Here is a 17,817-nt window from a genome sequence, read left to right on the forward strand (position 1 = left end):
CCCAGGCCCCATTCCCACTGGCGGTTTTGCTCCTGAAGGAAGTGGGCAGACTTGGGGGGGGGGGCTCTCCCACATCTCTCCGTAAGCGAGTGCCCACTACAAAATGAGGGGCATTTTAACCCGAATGCCTTCTTCAGAAATCAGGTTTAACATGAAGGCGCCTGTTGTCAATCAAGCGATCATCATAGGTGATGTTTGCAGCACTCATTGGGGCATCGGAAGTGTGCTTCCCTCTCCTTTTTTTTTTTAAAGAGCCAGGCACAAAATGCACCAAAATGCGCACATTTTGTCAAATTTAAAAACCTCTTTTGTGTGTATGTGTGTGTGTTGTGGGCATTTGGGTCAGTGCAGGTTATGATCTGCCCTTGGTCCCATTTTCAACCCCAAAATGCAAGCTAATGCATCCTGTATCCCTCACTCCTTGCCACCCCAGAATGCCTCTTACACATGCAGTAGTAGTAGTAGTAGTAGTAATAATAATAATAATAATAATAATAATAATAATAAAAATTCCTCACCTCGGAAATGCCGAAAAAGGATGCAATTGCCATGCATTCTTTTTTGTTTTTAAAAGCAATTCATGGCTACCCTTGAATTCCTTAGAGACAGTAGCAAAAGCATGTATCATTTTGCCAATTTGTCAAATTGACAAGATCAACAAATGTAACATTCGAATTGTAGAATTCATTCTCAAGTCTTGCCCTTTGCAACATTTCCCCTTTGCTGGTAGCGAGCAAATAAAAGGGAAAGGGAACAAGCTGCTAGCCACATTCTATCCATCTATATATCTGCCTCAAGCAAAAAAATATGCGCATATTTTGTCAAAAATAATTTTAAAAAATAAAAAAGGGGGAAAGGTGCCTGATGGGAGCTCCGTTCGTGCCCTGCCTGTGACCTGACCTGAACTGACCCCTTTCCTCCTGCTACATTCTCTTCAGAGGAGCTTTGCCATTGCCTTCCACTGAGGCTGAGAGAGAGTGACCTGTCAGTTCCAACTGACCCATGGAATCCATTGGAAATAAAAGGGAAATGCAGCGCAGGCATTCTGACTGTAGCATCCGCATATAACACTAATAATAATAATAATAATCCAGGAGCAAGAGGAAATAAAAGTAGCACAAGTAAGCACACAGACATGTCACCCAAAAAATCATGCGCATAAATTGTCAAAAATAAAAGAGGCTGCTTCTGCTGCAGCCTGATTTCCCTACATCCCCCGGCTTTGCCCCGCAGCCCAATTTCCCTTGGCAGTCCTCCTCTTCCTCTTTCCTTCTGACCCTCCCCTCCCTCTGAGCTGCCCTGGCTCCTTCATCCTCCTCCTCCTGCTCCGTTATAGAATGCCCTCCATGGCTCCCTTCTTCCCCTGGCTCCTTCATCCTCCTCCTCCTCCTCCTCCTCTACCATAACTTTCTCCACTCCCCCTGCCCTCCTTCTGACAGCCCTTTGCAGCCTCCATCAGTCACCCTGATTTCCCCTTTTAGCCTCCTGTCACCCTTTGCCTCGATTCCCCTTTTTCCTTCAGCTCTTTCCTCTTCCTCCTCCTCCTCCCCTCCGATGAGGGGAGGGAATGCTCTGACCTCTGCCCGCCCTCTGACCTTAATCCCTCCCTGAATTTTCCCCGATCATGATCGGGGGCAAGTTCATATTTCGCGGAACCCGGGTCTTTTCAGAAAAGATGGATTTTAGCCCAAATCTCGATACCCCGTGCTAAGGGGCATTTCCTTGTGCAAGCCTCGACATGGATTGTGACAGAATCGGGCCCAATATGAACTTCACGTGGAAGAACTGATTTCAAAACCAGGTTAAAAGGTAATGTGAATGGGCACTCAGATTATAAAGTGGTGACACTTATATCTGTGCTTAACCTCCTCAATGGAAGTTATCATGCCCCTCCTATAAGATTCCTCCAGAATGGATTAATTTGAGCTCCCTAAGTCATAAGATCCCACTAAACTGGCTGCACATGTGGTTCTTATGGGAAGATGGAAACAATCCTTACAGATGTAGAAGAGGAATGCTCAATCCTAGCAAAGGCTTCTTCCAAGCCTAACAGAAAGTTGCAGGGTGCAAGTATGCATTATGCTGGAGCCTACCAGGCAATTACTCAACTGTAAGGGTGGGCTTCTTGAGAATAAAGGATCTCTTTGTGTGTTGGGCCCTGCTCTTGGAAAAACCTATTGCTGAAATGCTGCCAGCTAGGTCATGGTTTGGATCCCGACAGTCCAGTTACAAAGGTTTTAGTTCTAGCCTGAAAGAGCTGCTGAAAACAACATCTGTGCTGAGCCTCAGTACATGTTACCTATTCCTGCCTTGCTTGGCTGTTGCTGTGACTGACAGGCTGATGCCTATCTATCTATCTATCTATCTATCTATCTATCTATCTATCTATCTATCTATCATCTGATTTCTGTCCTATCTTTCTACCCAAAAGGGACCCGGCAGATCACAAATAAAAATTCTAGAAACATATTACAATAAAACAATTAAAAATATAATCTAAAACCAGTAAAAATTTACAGATGTTAAAACCACACTAAAATCATGATATCTACCCTATCCAAACCACCCCATGATTTTATATCAAAAGCCTGCCTGAAAAAAGCTTGCCGACAAAAGGTAAGTAGGGATGGGGCTAGCCTTGTTTCTCATGGAAGGGCATTCCAGAAGAGAGGAGCAGCCACCAAGAAGGCTCTCTCTCTCATGTCTTCACCAGTTTTTGTTTGAGTCCTGCTTGAACTTGATTGGTTTCAGATCCTTACCTCCTGCTTGAATCTGGATCAGTTTCCACTTATTTAGCTGCTCACTTGTAGGGGTTCTGGTAATTTGAGTTCAGCCTTGCATGTTGACTCTATTTTTGGATTCCCTTTGCCTAGTTTGTCTACTTGGTGTGTGTATATTCAGGGTGACTATGAGACTAGCCTGCCCAGAAATATGACAATAGTGTGAGTTGGTTGGATATTAAAAGCATAGATTTTCCTCTCAGAAGAGATTTGTCAGCCTCTTTAAAACCAATCTATTCCAGTGAACATATCTGAGTTGACCCTCTGAAACTATTCTAGTGTGTTGCAGCTGAAACATTTTTTATGGTGCTAAAATATTAAAGTAACATTGCCATTTATTTTTTGAATTGTTAGTGTTTTTTACCATTGAAAGTTCATATTTTTATGTTATTTTGAACAGGATTTTATCATAGGCAGAATACAGCAGCCCAAAGAACAAAATGAAGAGTTCATATTAACTATAAACATAGTGCAAACAACAGGTTCCTTGTGGTATTTCCAATACAGGCAGTTTGCACATTCACACAAATAGTGGTAAAACTCTCATGAGACTCTTTCATGGGTACAGGGGCAGAAACTTGCATATTTGATTCATCTCCTGTGCTTTCAAGCACACCATTATTTTTTCTCATGATGGAAAACAAAATCTCTGCACAGAGCAAACTGACCCAAAGTTGCAATGTTTTATACATGCTTGTCATCCCCACTATCACGGTCAGGGTATTGTGACCATGACCTAAAGATGCATGTATCCTACTCCACAAATGTATCCATACTTTTAGTATTTCTGATGATGGTACATAGTGGCCCCACATGTCGAACTCCTTTGCTGCTGCCCTTCTGGCCACCAGAGTCCTCGCCAATGCTGCAGAAAAGCCCACTCTATCCTCCCTTTCTCTCAGTAGCTCTATATGGCAAAGAGAAAGAGTAAAGTCATGTTCCAGTCACAGAACATTTGGCTTACTGAAGTATATTCATTTGGCTTTATGCAGCCGGCTAATATTGCAGTTCCACTGAATATAAATGAGAAGCAACGCATATGGGAAATCATGGCATTTGTAACCAAGATGAAAACATTTGTATTCTGTTTACCTTGTACTCTAGTTCCGGAGCTTCCGATAGAATTTCATTCACCATTTTGTCTCTTCTGAATATATTTGCTTTGGGTGCTTTCATGTAACCACTTCTATGGGATTTGCAAGCAAGCAATAACATAACTAATAAGAAAGAAAAATAACAAAAGGAGAGCAGGACTAGGAAGCAGCCATAGCAGCCTCAAAACATGCCAAATACCCAAGTGAAGGGTACCACTTTTGCCTAGAAACCAACAGAGATGGAAAATCCAGGGTCCTATAGCCACAACCATGGGGTGCATGGTGGTAGATTAGCAAAATGTGCTTCAAAAATCTGTAACAACATTGCTTAATCTGAGACTCATTCATGTACAATATTTTAGCCATCTTAGAAAAAGAAAAAAGGAGGGCTGGCAGTTACTCAAATATTTCACGTAAACATGTATCCTTTTAATTTAGATGTTTGTGTATGGTGAAAATTGTCAGGAAAAAGCAACATGGGATATATAGTCACAAGAAATATAATATGTATATGAATGTATTTGAAAGTAACATGACACAGCAAAAGCTATTGAAATGGCACATAGGTGTTGCATATAATCTAATTAGAAGGTCCTAAAAGCCAAGGACACATGTGGCAAGGACAAAGTGAAAAGGTGCAAATTGATATCACCTGAAAGTCATTAAGTGGACAGTAATGTATGATGCAATGTGAGGTAAAGATTGAGCCAAGTATGATATGTCAATCATAATGTATGTACACGCCCAGGAGGTGGCAACTGTATAATGAATGGAGAGACAAATGCCTATATAAGCAATAATGTATGGCAATATTTTTTGTGGGTATTGAGGAGTATAGTAGTGTGAGTTTTGTGAGTAGTGAATTGTTTTGTGCATAGTGTATATATTAGAATAAAAGTAGACCTTTTATAGAAGACTACTGTGTTGACTGGTGTCTTGAGAGCTGCACAAGAACCAGCAGACTTCAGAGAAGATTGGAAGACATCTTCAGCCAATTCTCAGAGCTACTGGTCAAACTGGTTGTTCTTCCGCTGACCAGGGGGGTGAGAATGAAAGCCAGGAGAAGAGCTGCAACTCCCATCATCCCTAACACTCAGTCTCTACCTACAAACATTCCTATGAACATGGGACATTTTTATACCTGCAGTACACTGGAATTCCCATGGCATCAGAAAATACCACCAGAAATCAATCAACACAAAGATTTTAAAATACTGTATGCCTTAATGAGGGTTAAAAAACAATGTCACCTGGGAAGGGGCCAATATTAACATGTTTTAGGTGAGGAGGGTGTCTTTGCCAAACCTGAAGTGTTTTCTAGTCACTGGAAACACTCCTGTACTTTCAATGGTTGTGTAGAAGAGGGAATCTCAGCAGGTGTTTCTTGTTACCTGGTTGTGTCACAAGCAAAATCTGCCAAAATGTCCTCTTCTACAAAACCATTAAAGGTACAGTGGCCTGCTCCAGTTTTCACTCTGGCAATCTTGCTCCACACTCACTAGAGGACATCCCTTTTAAAGCCAGTTTCTTCAGAGGCCTGGGTGTGGGAACAGGGGCAGACCTCCAACATCAAGGGGAAAGGCCAGCAACCGCCCTGGAAGTTGTCCATTACTGTCCTAAAAAGTCATGTAGTGAATTGCCTGTTCCTAATTACAAAAAGAAATATTGTGCCATTAACTGCTGGATGAAGAGAAGCCTCTCTGCTGTTTCATCGTGTCACAAGACTAGGGTGTTTGTTCAGAGAAACTACTTATGCTGAAGATGGCTCAGCTGGAACTATTGGCTTTGTCGGTCATTCCGTGATGCGACTGCTCTCTGCCTGTGCCAAGCCACATTTTCTCATGATGATATTTCTTAATTTATATGGAACTCGTTTACACTAAATGTGACAGGATAGACATTTTTGTTTGAAGTAGAATGCAACTGTGACTTCACAAAGGACCATGGGTCTTTAGAGAACAACAGTGGTAAGGTAGGTAGCTAAGGAAACAACAGACACTTGTGAAGTATCACCTCTTTGTCTTGCCTACCATATTTAATCTGTCTCTTTCTTACCAAGACTGACATTCTGGCATGAGCTCATTTTCTCTCTCTCTCAGTCTGAATTGTTTCTCTCCTTGACATATAACTAGCTTTAGCTTTGCAACCTAAGAGAGCCAGTGTGGCATAGTGGTTTGAGTGTTGCTGTCTAACTCTGGAAATCAGGGTTTGATTCCCAGCTCTCCATGAACAGAAGACATTGGGTGACTTTCGGCAAGTTATATGCTCTCAGCCAAAGGGGAAGGAAATGTCAAACCTCCTCTGAACAAATCTTGCCAAAAAAACTCATGATAGGTTTGCCTAGGGTCACCATAAGTTGGAAATGACTTGAAGGCACCCAACAACAATAAGCTTTGCAACCTAATCTCCAAATGTAGCTCTTGTAATAAACATCTTTCCCTTTTACTCAAACACCAACTTTGAACAATTGTGTGCTTATTTAATCATTTCTAATTTGTCAAAGGGAACAAAATCTCTTCATCACACCACAACCTTGACAAAGGACCTTCCAGGCTCTGCTTAAATACCTTGAGTGAAAGAGACTCCACTATCTCCTGTTTTGTTTGTTCCATCATCAAACAGGTCTTATTACTAGGACATTCTTCATAATGTTTAGTAGAAATTTATTTCCTTGCAATTCCAGAATTAGGCCCCAAGTGTTGAGATTCCCCCCGCCCTTTTTCCTCTCCTACCACTATATATGACTGTTCCTCAGCACAAAATGTGTTTTGGGTACAAACTCAAATTATATATTTGGATACCTACTGAATATATTTTGTTATTTTTGTTAATAAAGATTAAATGTTTTTGTATATGAGGCAAACAAGAATAAAACTTCCATTAGTATTATCCAAGAATTCATTTTTGTTCGGATTATTGTTGCCTACATTTTATTCCCCAAACTTCCAATTATTTCCCCCAAACTCTCCCTTCAATTATAATGAAATATCAAAAAACAACAACTAGAAATGTATTTCCAGATCAGAAGCAAATACCACTTCCCAAAAAATATGTAATTCTAATAATCTACCAGATTCAGAAGAGTAAAAATGAACTAGCAAGCACATTATTTATTAATTTGAATTAAAATAAAATAATCATCTCTGACATACAGAGGAGTTTATTCAGGATAATATACAAGTAAATCTCAGCAACACACTTTTGAACTAAACTTTATATTTGTTTTGTTTTCTTAAAATTGCCTTAAGTTTTGGAAGTACAATACAATAAAGCTTTAAATGACTGGGTCAAGACTTTTCTAGGAATCTATTATGAATAATATAATACCATTTCTGGGTAAGGCAGTTAAAACTTCTGAAGTTTTAGGTTCAATGAATCATAAATAGGATATTCAGTGTTCATTTAAATCTCTGTCTTATTTTCAGAATGAGCTGGGGAAATGCTAAAAAAACTGCAATACTACTACAGACGGGTATTAGTTTATGTGGTCAGAGGTGAAAAGCACAATTAGTACAGAGGGGATATGGCGACTAACAAGAGAAATCTTAAAAATCAATTATGATTAGTAGTCCTCAAAAGCAGATATTGCATGCATAACTTCTCTTGTATCCCCAGAGTTAGACAAAATGGTTGTTCCATTCCTAATGTATTCCCTTCCATATCTTTTTATGAAGAAAGGTTTGAAAAAGCAGAGTGCTGAGAGGAAATGCTACAGACTTCTAAGTTAGTGAAGGAACTTCCTGCATCACTAGTATATTCTGGATAGGAGGAACTGGAAGAGATGATGTTCTTCAGCCTCTGAAGTGCAATGATTAATAGCAAAAGAAGAAATGCCAAGAGACTGAGAAATATTGATACATAGACATAGACATTAGATACGCGTCCAGAAGATGAATCCATGGATGTGGAGAGAGAGGTGGGGTAGAGCTCGATAAAAGTTCCATTTTCCATATTTCCCATTAATCCAGATGTGGGGTTGAGTACTGACATGTTTTTTGGGGTGGGTGGGAATACTGTTGTATTAAAACTTAACAGAGCTAGTAGTCAAAGACAAATTTCCAGAAGACAAATGCCATGCTGAGCCACTCTGCAATGCCCATTACCCTTCTCGTCTTCGATCAGAATGAACCTGAAGTATGCTATGTGTTGGCCCTGAAAAATAAATAAAAAGAAGGAAATAACAGTTAGAGAACTGCATTTAATTGTTCATTTCATTAACACTTTCATTTGATGTAACAGAGGGGTGTACCGAACTTAGTAAATCATTTCTGATCCACATTTTTAGGCAATGTAAGAAAAGTTGGCATATAGAATTTCAAAAGTATACTCTGTAACAGTTGTTAACAAATCTGCCAAATCCAGAAAACAAGAATCAAAACTTGATCTTTGCATATTCTCATACCTCCTGAAACAAATCCATGTCAGGTTTACTGAACTCCGTAGTGCTATAATTCTTTTGTAATTTTTTTGTTAAGTCCATAAATAAAGAACTACTATTCAATCATTTCTTATACCCACTACGCTACTTTGTATTAACAATATTTCCTCGCCATTGTGTTCAAGTGGGTGTTCTGAAAAAATGATCTCTATTTCATATGTGGCTATGTTGCCCATGAGGAAAAACATATTGGGCTGCATTATGAATATTTATTTCAGATATGCATTATTACCCTTTAGAGATGAACTACTACTGCTATTAAAACAAACATCTTAATCACAAAATTCTTATGCTTTTAGCATCTGCTCAACTTGAACTAGAGTGTCACTGGGGACATCTAAAGAATCTGAACAACCAGAAATAGTTGGAGAACATGAAAAATAGCCCTTAACAAGAAATTAACATCTCAATTAAGACCTACAACTAACAAAGGACCTTGAAAAATCTGAGGGTGAATGATATCCTTTTATTGTTTACATATATGGAAAAGTATCTCCAAGTAAACCACCTAGCCAAATTATGGACTCTGCGTCTTCTCCATTTTGAGGACACCAACTATTGGCCTTGCAGTTATGGAATGATGCTGGATCATCCCTAATGAACTGTAATTCTATCTTTCCATCAGCCAAAACCCGTTTCTTACCTATGATACACAGCCCTATGTTTAATTTATTTGCTAGTGCATTGCACCAGTTATACTTATTTCTCTTCTTTCATTTTATTCATCTATTGTACATCTACAGTTATTATTCTGTTGTATCATATGACATAAAGCGATAATAAAAACAAAAGGTTGTATCATACAACATAAAATGATAATAAAAACAAAAGGAAATCCACATGGAAACAAGATGATGAGCAGAAACATTCTAGTTAACCTTGACAATTTTCTCGCTCTACTTCCATGTGATGGATCCAGACTCAGTCATACATAGAGCAGAGTTACAGAAACCAATAAGAGTCTGTCATAACTAACTAAAGTCCCAGTGATTTCAGTGGGTATATAGTCTTCAGCCTGGATTCAACTTAATGTGCAGCACAGATAAAACCAGTTAATAATAATAATAATAATAGGTTTTATTTATATACCGCCCAATCACTGGGAATCCGAGCGGTTTACAATAGAGGGGATAACAGACAGTTCCCTGCCCACAGGCTTACAATCTAAAAGACACGACACAAAAGGAGAAGGGAATGGTGAGGGGGGGAGGGAATCAGGTTCAGCATTCTTCTCTCCCTCTGAGGCCTGGACCAAGGCAGATGGACCGGAGGGAGGGCTCTTCTTCTTCAGGCTAGCCCCTGATGGTACTGGGCCAGCCTTCTCTCTCCCTCAGAGGCCGAAAGATGACAGTTAGGGAGGGAGGAGCCTCTTTCTTCAGGCTAGCCCCTGATGGAACTGGGCCAGCCTTCTCTCTCCCTCAGAGGCCGAAAGATGACAGTTAGGGAGGGAGGAGCCTCTTTCTTCAGGCTAGCCCCTGATGGAACTGGGCCAGCCTACTCTCTCCCTCAGTTATGCCTGTTATGTTTTATGTTTTAATAAAAAGCCAGGATTTGATTTGGCACCAAAATAATCCCAACATTGGCAGCAATTAGGATTCCAGGGGGATGGAGTTGTAGAACTAGGATACCACCACAGAGAAGGCCCTCTCCCATGTCCTCTCACTCTGATGTTTATCACACTATGCTCTTAAAGAGGTACTATTCCAGTGTGACTCCTCTAGCTGCCTCCTGTTGCATGCTGGGATTGGCAGTTTTAAGGAGGGGTATTTAGAATTCTCAGGCAGAGAAGTTCAGCTCCTTAAAACTGCCAATCCCAGAATGCAACAGGAGGCTGCTAGAGGAGTCACACTGGAATAGTACCTCTTTAAGAGCATAGTGTGATAAACATCAATGTATTTCCCCTATTGGTGAGACACAGAAGAGGGCACAGGAGTGGAACCACTGTAACACAGTGTCTCCTATTCACACCTGAGTTGGTTCAGTAGGATATTATGATAATTGATACCAAAAAACTGCTAAGAGATCTTGGAAGGTCAACAGAGTAGCACTCCCCCATATATCCCCAGAGTAGGTTGCCACTCAGAGCAATCATGTGGTCTCTGCACTGTAACCTGTCCTGAAACCAGACTGAAATGGGTCCAGATAATCTCTTTACTTCAAGAACATCTGATGCTGCTGGGTCACTACACATTTAAGCACCTTGCCCAAATACAGGATATTAGTGATAGGGTGGTAGTTCTTGCATAGCTCTGGATCCATGGAGGTCATCTTCAGAAAAAGGCCCACCACAGCCTCCTTCAAGGCATAATGCACCTCTCTCTGCCCTAGTGAAGCATTTACTCAGACCCACTCAATTAGTCTTCCAAGTGTGCACCCCACCCTGCACAATGAGTGTGTGAGAGAGATAGCAGGACAGTGCTAAGTCTACCAAGCCATTCCTTTCCATTTCCCTCCTTTCATTTTGTCACATAGCATACATTGGAGGGATGACTTTTGAGTCTGCTCTATTTAGGTTCTCTATGATTTTGAATCCAGATTGGGTAAGTTTGCAAAGACTCTGGGAGGCTACAAGGTAGATCAGAATGTCCATTGCACACAATTGCTCCCAAATATGTGGAATATGGAAAGGGCAGGACCACTGAGTCCCTACACAATTGTACAGTGGGCCTCTGGTATCCACTGGAGTTTGGTTTTAGGATTCCCTGTGGATACCAGAATCCATGGATGCTCAAGTCCCATTAAATACAATGGCATAACAAAATGGTGTCCCTTATTAAAACTATTTTCAAGCCTTGTATGGTTGAATCTGTGGATAATGAATCTGTGGATACAGTGGACTAACTTTAATCATGAGCTCTGGATGTGGTTGTGCCAAACTTACATACAAATATTATTTTTTCATTGTGAAAATTGTCATTTGCGTGGGTATGAATATGTTCCTTCTAAAACCCCAAATTTCACTGTTTCATATTCATTCATTCATTCATTCATTCATTCTCCCTCCCTCCCTCCCTCCCTCTCCATATCCAACTCTACTAAGCGCATCCACATTCTAATGTTAGCTTGGCCTCAGGCTTTTTCTGTTCAGTCTTCCTATTTCTGCTCAAATGTTCAAAGCAGAATGGAAGAACATGGTCAGATTGCCCCAAAGTTTTTCTAGTCTCAATATGGTCAATCTTTTGGCAAGTGTGCATACCCTCTAACACTCCCTTTCACAGAGTGCATTTCACAGGATGCCTGTGGCCAAGCAATATCAGAGTGGATCAAGACGGAAAATGCTGTTAATGGGTTTTTTAAGGAGTTACAAATTAGGAGGGGTTGCAGTTGTTTGCTTTTGCCTGAGTCTAATTTTGCCAGTGCCTATTGCCCCCTCTTCTTCAATCCTCCGTGTTTACTTTAATGAGTGCAAACTATGTTTGTATTTTGAACTCAGTCTATAGCAAGTCAAGTAAGCTAAGGACAAAGGGGAAATGGAGGGGGGAGAGAAACTGGGACATTTTAAAAGAAACTGAAAAACTGGAATGACAGAGGATTAATCAGGATTGGCCCTGGTGAATTTGGACAGTTGGAGGGTATGAATGTGATTCAAGTAAAATCTCTTCAAAAAGAAGAAGAGGTTTTTGTATGTATGTGTGTCCATCTGCCTGTTCATGAAGACCACTGAGCATACATGTATGCTCCTACTCTATTCTGTTAGAAAACACACAGTAGAACAAGCAATTTAATTCAGGCCCATAGCCTGCTTCTGTCCAGGCACGTCAAAAGCTGATGTTCATCCGGTCCTGATGTTCATCCATCTTATTTAGTATTTTCTTTCACAACAAGGTCCATTGGCCCTGGGAAGCCTCCATGGTTTCCCACACTGTCAGTCTCATTTAAAGTCTCATTTAAACATGACTGTATCATTAAGGACTTTACTGCAATACCACAAAGATAATATTTGCTTCAGGAATAATTACATTTCAATGGGGACTATAAAATTACCTAGCTGCATAGCCAGTAATGGTAGCTTTGGCCCCTCATAATGATAGAGTTGGGGTGTTTTCTTGTTTAGGACAACCACGTTAAGGTTACAGAGACAGTGTTGCATAGAAATTGCAGTGCAGGGTTAAAACTATAGCGACCCAGGGTCAAATTACTGCAAAACCATAAAGCTCACTGGGTTACTATGACCCAGTCCCTATTTTTTAGCCTGACCTACTTCATCGATTTATTGTGAAGATAAAAGAGGGAGGAGAACCTTATAAGCCACTCTGAACCCTTGGGAAGAAAGATGAATTAAAAATGAAATCAATGATGTTAAAAATAACCTTTCTGTGCTTCCAGGAAGCTCTGCCAATACTGTTACACATAACGCTCTATTTTGTCATAATTGTTTAGCACTTCTCTATCCTCTTGGTTCCTCTACAATACATTAAAGGCCTCATTCTTCAAGATGCAGACACTTCATGTGGTTGAGGAAAGCAAGAAGCCATGAGTACTTGTCAGGAAATGCAGGCATCGTTTTACTAGAATCATTTGTTTATTGACAGACTAAAAGATGCCTCCCTAAAACCCCTTGAGAGTACTAAAGAACCTGCCTTACAACTTTCTAAGAGGTTTATCACACTGAGATTTTTAGAGCTTTTGCAGGTCAGTTCCGACGTGACTGCGCTTCCAATGATGCACATTCATGTCATAATATGAATGTGTTATCAGACGCCATTCCTTTCTATGGGAGCTCCTTCCGTGGTGCTTCTGTAGTGAATCCAAAGTGACTCCTCATTTTGATGAATTCAGAAAAAAAGTGACTTCACAGAATTTGCATTCAAACTCACTTCGATTTCACTTTGAATTGGTCTGGTGTGGAAAACCACTCCGATGTCAACCCCCTTGGCCCCCTGCATCCTCCTCCGTCACTCCCCTCCTCCTCCTTCACCACATCTCACCCCCTCTGCCACACTGCTACCTATCCCATCATCCCCTGCCTTCTCCTGCATCCCAATCCTGGCCCCAGCGACCTATCCCATCATCCTCTGCCTTCTCCTGCCTCCCAATCCTGGCCCCAGCGACCTATCCCATCATCCTCTGCCTTCTCCTGCATCCCAATCCTGGCCCCAGTGACCCCCAGCGAACTATCCCATCATCCCCTGACTGCTTCTTCACCCTGATGAGGGATGACAGCTAAGGAGGGGGCAGAGAAGGAAGACAGCATCCAGAGCCCCACTGTGCATGCACAAGGATGCCGATTCGAATCGTTGAACCCTCAAAGTATGGTCCGGTGTGGTAATACAATGTACACTCACTCCACTTTGCTTGAATCCACATCATGTGACTTGCTTGGAATAGAACTGACTTCGCTTGCTCCTCAATTCGGAAGGGCAACAGAAAGACAACCAGGTGTGGTAAAACATCACTTTTTAACCTTAATTCGCACTGCTAGACAGGAGTGACTCTGGATCTGGTGTGAAAAAACATCACGCTTTGCATTGCTAGAACAGGAGTGACTGCGGATCTGAGCTGCAAACCCCTCCACGTGTGATAAGATCCTAAGTGTGTGTGCATAGCAGTCGTGTAGCAGTAGGGTCCTGACAGTAACCTGTAAACTATGCCTCAGACATCTTTTAAATGGCAGCTACATAACACGTTGTTGTTGTTATTGTTGTTGTGTGCCTTCAAGTTGTTTCCGACTTATGGCAACCCTAAAGTGAAAACCCCTATCACAGGGTTTTCTTGGCAAGTGTCTCCAGTGGAGATTTACCATTATCATCCTCTGAGGCTGAGAGACTGTGACTTGGCCAAGGCCACCCAGTGGGTTTCCATGGCTGAGCCGGGATTTGAACCCTGGTCTCCAGAGTCATAGTCCAACACTCAAACCACTACATCATGCTGGCTCTCTGCTAAATAACTTACTACACCTTAAAAATGCCTTGCTGTTGTTAATGTGCCTTCAAGTCAATTCTGACTTATGGCAACCCTATCCAGGGACGTAGCCAGGATTTTAGGAAGGGGGGGTCCAGACTAAGTGCCACCATTATAATGGGGCTTGGGTGCGGCGGCGCAGCAGCATGCACCATTCATTTTTCTAATGGAAGGGGGGGTCTGAACCCCAAGAAACCCCCCCCCCCTTGGCTACGTCCCTGTCCTATCCTAGGTTTTTTTTTTTGGGGGGGGGACTTCATTTAGAAGAGGTTTGCCAGTACCTTCCTCTAAGGCTGAAGGGGAATGGCTTGTCAAAGTTCATGAACTGGATTTCCATGATGGAGCAAGGTTTTCAATCCTGGTCTCCCTGAATTCTAGACCAAGTCTCAAACCACTATATCATGTTAACTCTCTGCACAATGCTTAGAATAGCTGGAAAGGAAGTCTTCGTGTTATGGCAGAAAACCTGTCCTAGTTAAACTGTGGAAGGATTTACTTCATATTATTCTTTATTTAGAATATAGAATGAACAGCGTATTAGGAAAAACACCAGGCACACACATCTCACAGAACAGTTGCCATTAATTCCATGAAAAATAAGTCTCATGCCATGCTCAAGAGTGTCCTTCCATTTTTTCTTTGCCTGAACTGATATTTATTCTTTTTATGGAAAGATTAGCCGTATGATTTACATAATACATATGCCTTAATCCAGCTCTGCACATTTTAAAAGTATTTTCATGTGATCAGTTGCCTTAAAACAGGGGTGGGCAACTGTGGGAAGCTGGGAAGGTACATTAGGCTCCCTAGAAAGTCTTGAGGGACCACACAGGCCACTATCTAAAACCCAGCTGACCTATGTTTTATAGTCTCCTTGTGATTATCATGTCATATTTTTAACCTCTCTCTTTTGTCATCCCTTGGTTGGTCCACCAACCAGCCTGGTGTAATTTCCAGCTCATTCAGCATTCTCTAATTCATATTTAATAAGAAAGTAAGCATTGCAGACTGGATCAATCATCTAATACAGCCCTCTGCTTCCAATGATGGTGACAAGGATACTTTTAGAACAGAGGTGAAAATCATACAGACCTTCAGCTATTGTTGGACTAGAACTAGCGTTCCTCAGCCCTAGCTAGGCTGGCCACAGGCAATACAGACCTTCAGCTATTGTTGGACTAGAACTAGCGTTCCTCAGCCCTAGCTAGGCTGGCTACAGGCAATCCAGCAATATCTGGAGGACCGCATTATTCCCACCCTCATCTCTAAGACAGGGCCAGATCCACAGCGTTTTTCCTGACCTGCCAGTTAAGATGGGGTTTATTACCAGGCAAGAAGATCCTGTTAGCTGAAGTTCTGGCCTGACTGCCATCAATTGACTGCAGAACCTGAAGGTGGTCAGGCAACCTCTCAATCTAATGAAGACACATCAAATGCTAAATGCTTTAATTTAAGCAAACTTGGCAATATGACCAACTCATCACATAAAAACAACAGTTCTCTCATAATTCATCTACTACCTTCCCTACTTCACCTCATTTATCCTGTGCAATACTTGATCTTCAGCTTGACCATGAGAATATCTCACACCTCTGGACGTCAATTCCTATTCGGCTGATTTGGTTCATGACCTCAGCCTGTTTGCAACTATGTCCCCTGTCTCTGGCTAATATAAACATTGTCTTACCTGTGTTAGTTCATTACTCTAGTGCAAACTGTTGCAGACAAGGTTCCAGGCCCGTGAGCCAGTTATTGACTACCTACTCAATAATCTATTTAACAGCTGAAAAAGAGTGCACAAACATTTCAACCAGTTTTAAAATGTGGCAACATCTGTGCATTTATTTACTTAGTAAAAATCCACAGGGAAGCATGCAACTAGGGTTGCCTGATATGAGGGCCTGGCATCTTCTTTTCCAGTCTTCAGGACAAAGGTGAGGCTTCTAAGTATAAAAGAACAGTCTTGAAAGATGTTTGAATATATATTTTCCTCATTTGTTAATATTTAACCTGATTTTAAAAAAAAAGAGTGGCATACTCTGTAAAACTGTGGTCAGTGCTAAGGCATTATGCGTCATGACATTTTTTAAGGGGGGGTTAGATATTGTATTGTACATGCTGTATGTAGTGTATGTTGACTGTCTTTTAATCATTTAAACCACTTTGATTGCTCCTTTAGGAGAAAAGCCAGGTATAAAGAAAAGTTTAAATTAATTAATTAATTAATTAATTAATTAATTATCATCAGGGCCCACCTCCTGTGAAATCATAAGGAATCATTCCTAGATCTCAGATTTTGGTCCTGAAATCTCAGGGCCTGCAATAATCCTGACCTGGCATCCTTGTATACAACTTGCAAATTTATCAATTTATATTTCCAAGAATACTGTAAATTGTGTATGTAAATCGTGGAACATGAAATGGGCTATAAAAACATACCGTATATACTCATGTATAAGTCTAAAATTTTTAATTTAAATGACCCAAAAATCTCAGTCATCTTATCCGTGGGTTAAGGTAAATATAGTGCTGTAACTCTTTTTTTCTTTTTCTTTTTAAAAGGAACCATCCATTGGTGAAAGGCAAGAGTGTAATCTATCCTGGAAATACTGACCCCCCTCCTCTACTCTGTCGTCCATCAGTCTTTAGGGAAAGCACAAATAGTTATTCCTGCTGGGGTTTTGTAAGTTCTGTGATATTCTTTTACTTTGCTTCATCCTTTAAATTGTTTGTTATGTACCCCTAGTTTTTACCTTTGACATATATATATGGGTCATGTAAAAATCAGTAATTTTGGCCCCAAACCCACCCTTGGTATATACATGAAATCAACTTACAGTAAATATGTATGGTAGTTATTTGAACACTAAAGAAGGTGAGGGGTTCTCTGTGTGCCAAAGTAATGGCAACTATTTGTCCAAAATCTAAATCTATATTTGTGTTGAACTTTTTTAAAAAAGTAGAAATCTTCACAACACAGGATGTAGAACCTGTAGCCCCCCAAATGTGGATGAACTACAACTCTCACCATCACTGGCTAGGCTGATAAAGGCTGCTGGTAATTAGAATTTAACAACCTTCTGGTGGGCCACAGATTCTTTGGCCATGACATAATATACGCAGATCAGTGGGAGGTTCTCCAATTTAAATAATTGTTTGAGTAATACCTGTTTGCCTGTTGCTTTACTAAGAAAAAAAATACTCTTTAAGAATAATGCAGATGTATCCAGTCTTCTGATTTAGTAGAACAGAAGAGGACGATTGGTACTTCAGAGTCAGATGTAGTAGAGAAAAAAATAAAGTCTGATGTAAGTGACTGGTAGGAGCACGTCAATCTCAGCTCCAGATACTGCAGTAAATTCAGTGTTCTTTAGATAACCTTGCTTATGCTCTGTGATAAATTTCTTACATTTCCATTGCCTGTGGTTCTCATCTATGCATAACTTGATTCTATCACTTTATTTTATCCACAACCTTTGTGAACATACAACTGTAGAAGTTTTATTTATAGCACTTGGGCTCTAGGAATTACACCAAAGGCACTTCAAGCCACTCCTGGCAAACAGTTTTTAGTACAATAAAAATATGTCTACTACATGGTCTG

The 17,817-nt window shown here is 40.7% G+C and overlaps 1 protein-coding gene across 1 annotated transcript in view; it reads right to left on the reverse strand.

Annotated features, from left to right (window-relative positions):
- Positions 1-7,111: 7,111 nt before the first annotated feature.
- The window catches only part of SERTM1 (serine rich and transmembrane domain containing 1), a 31,167-nt gene continuing 20,461 nt past the window's right edge, over positions 7,112-17,817 (reverse strand). The window contains exon 2 of the mRNA XM_089508190.1: positions 7,112-8,026. Coding sequence (XP_089364316.1) covers positions 7,541-7,864 — 324 coding nt within the window. The 5' untranslated portion in view covers positions 7,865-8,026 and the 3' untranslated portion in view covers positions 7,112-7,540. The remainder of the gene's footprint in view (positions 8,027-17,817) is intronic.

The sequence above is a fragment of the Sceloporus occidentalis genome, unplaced genomic scaffold (assembly GCF_023333645.1).
Source record: "Sceloporus occidentalis isolate IW3139 unplaced genomic scaffold, rSceOcc1.0.p SCAF_2, whole genome shotgun sequence".
In the NCBI taxonomy this organism is placed as follows: domain Eukaryota; kingdom Metazoa; phylum Chordata; class Lepidosauria; order Squamata; family Phrynosomatidae; genus Sceloporus; species Sceloporus occidentalis.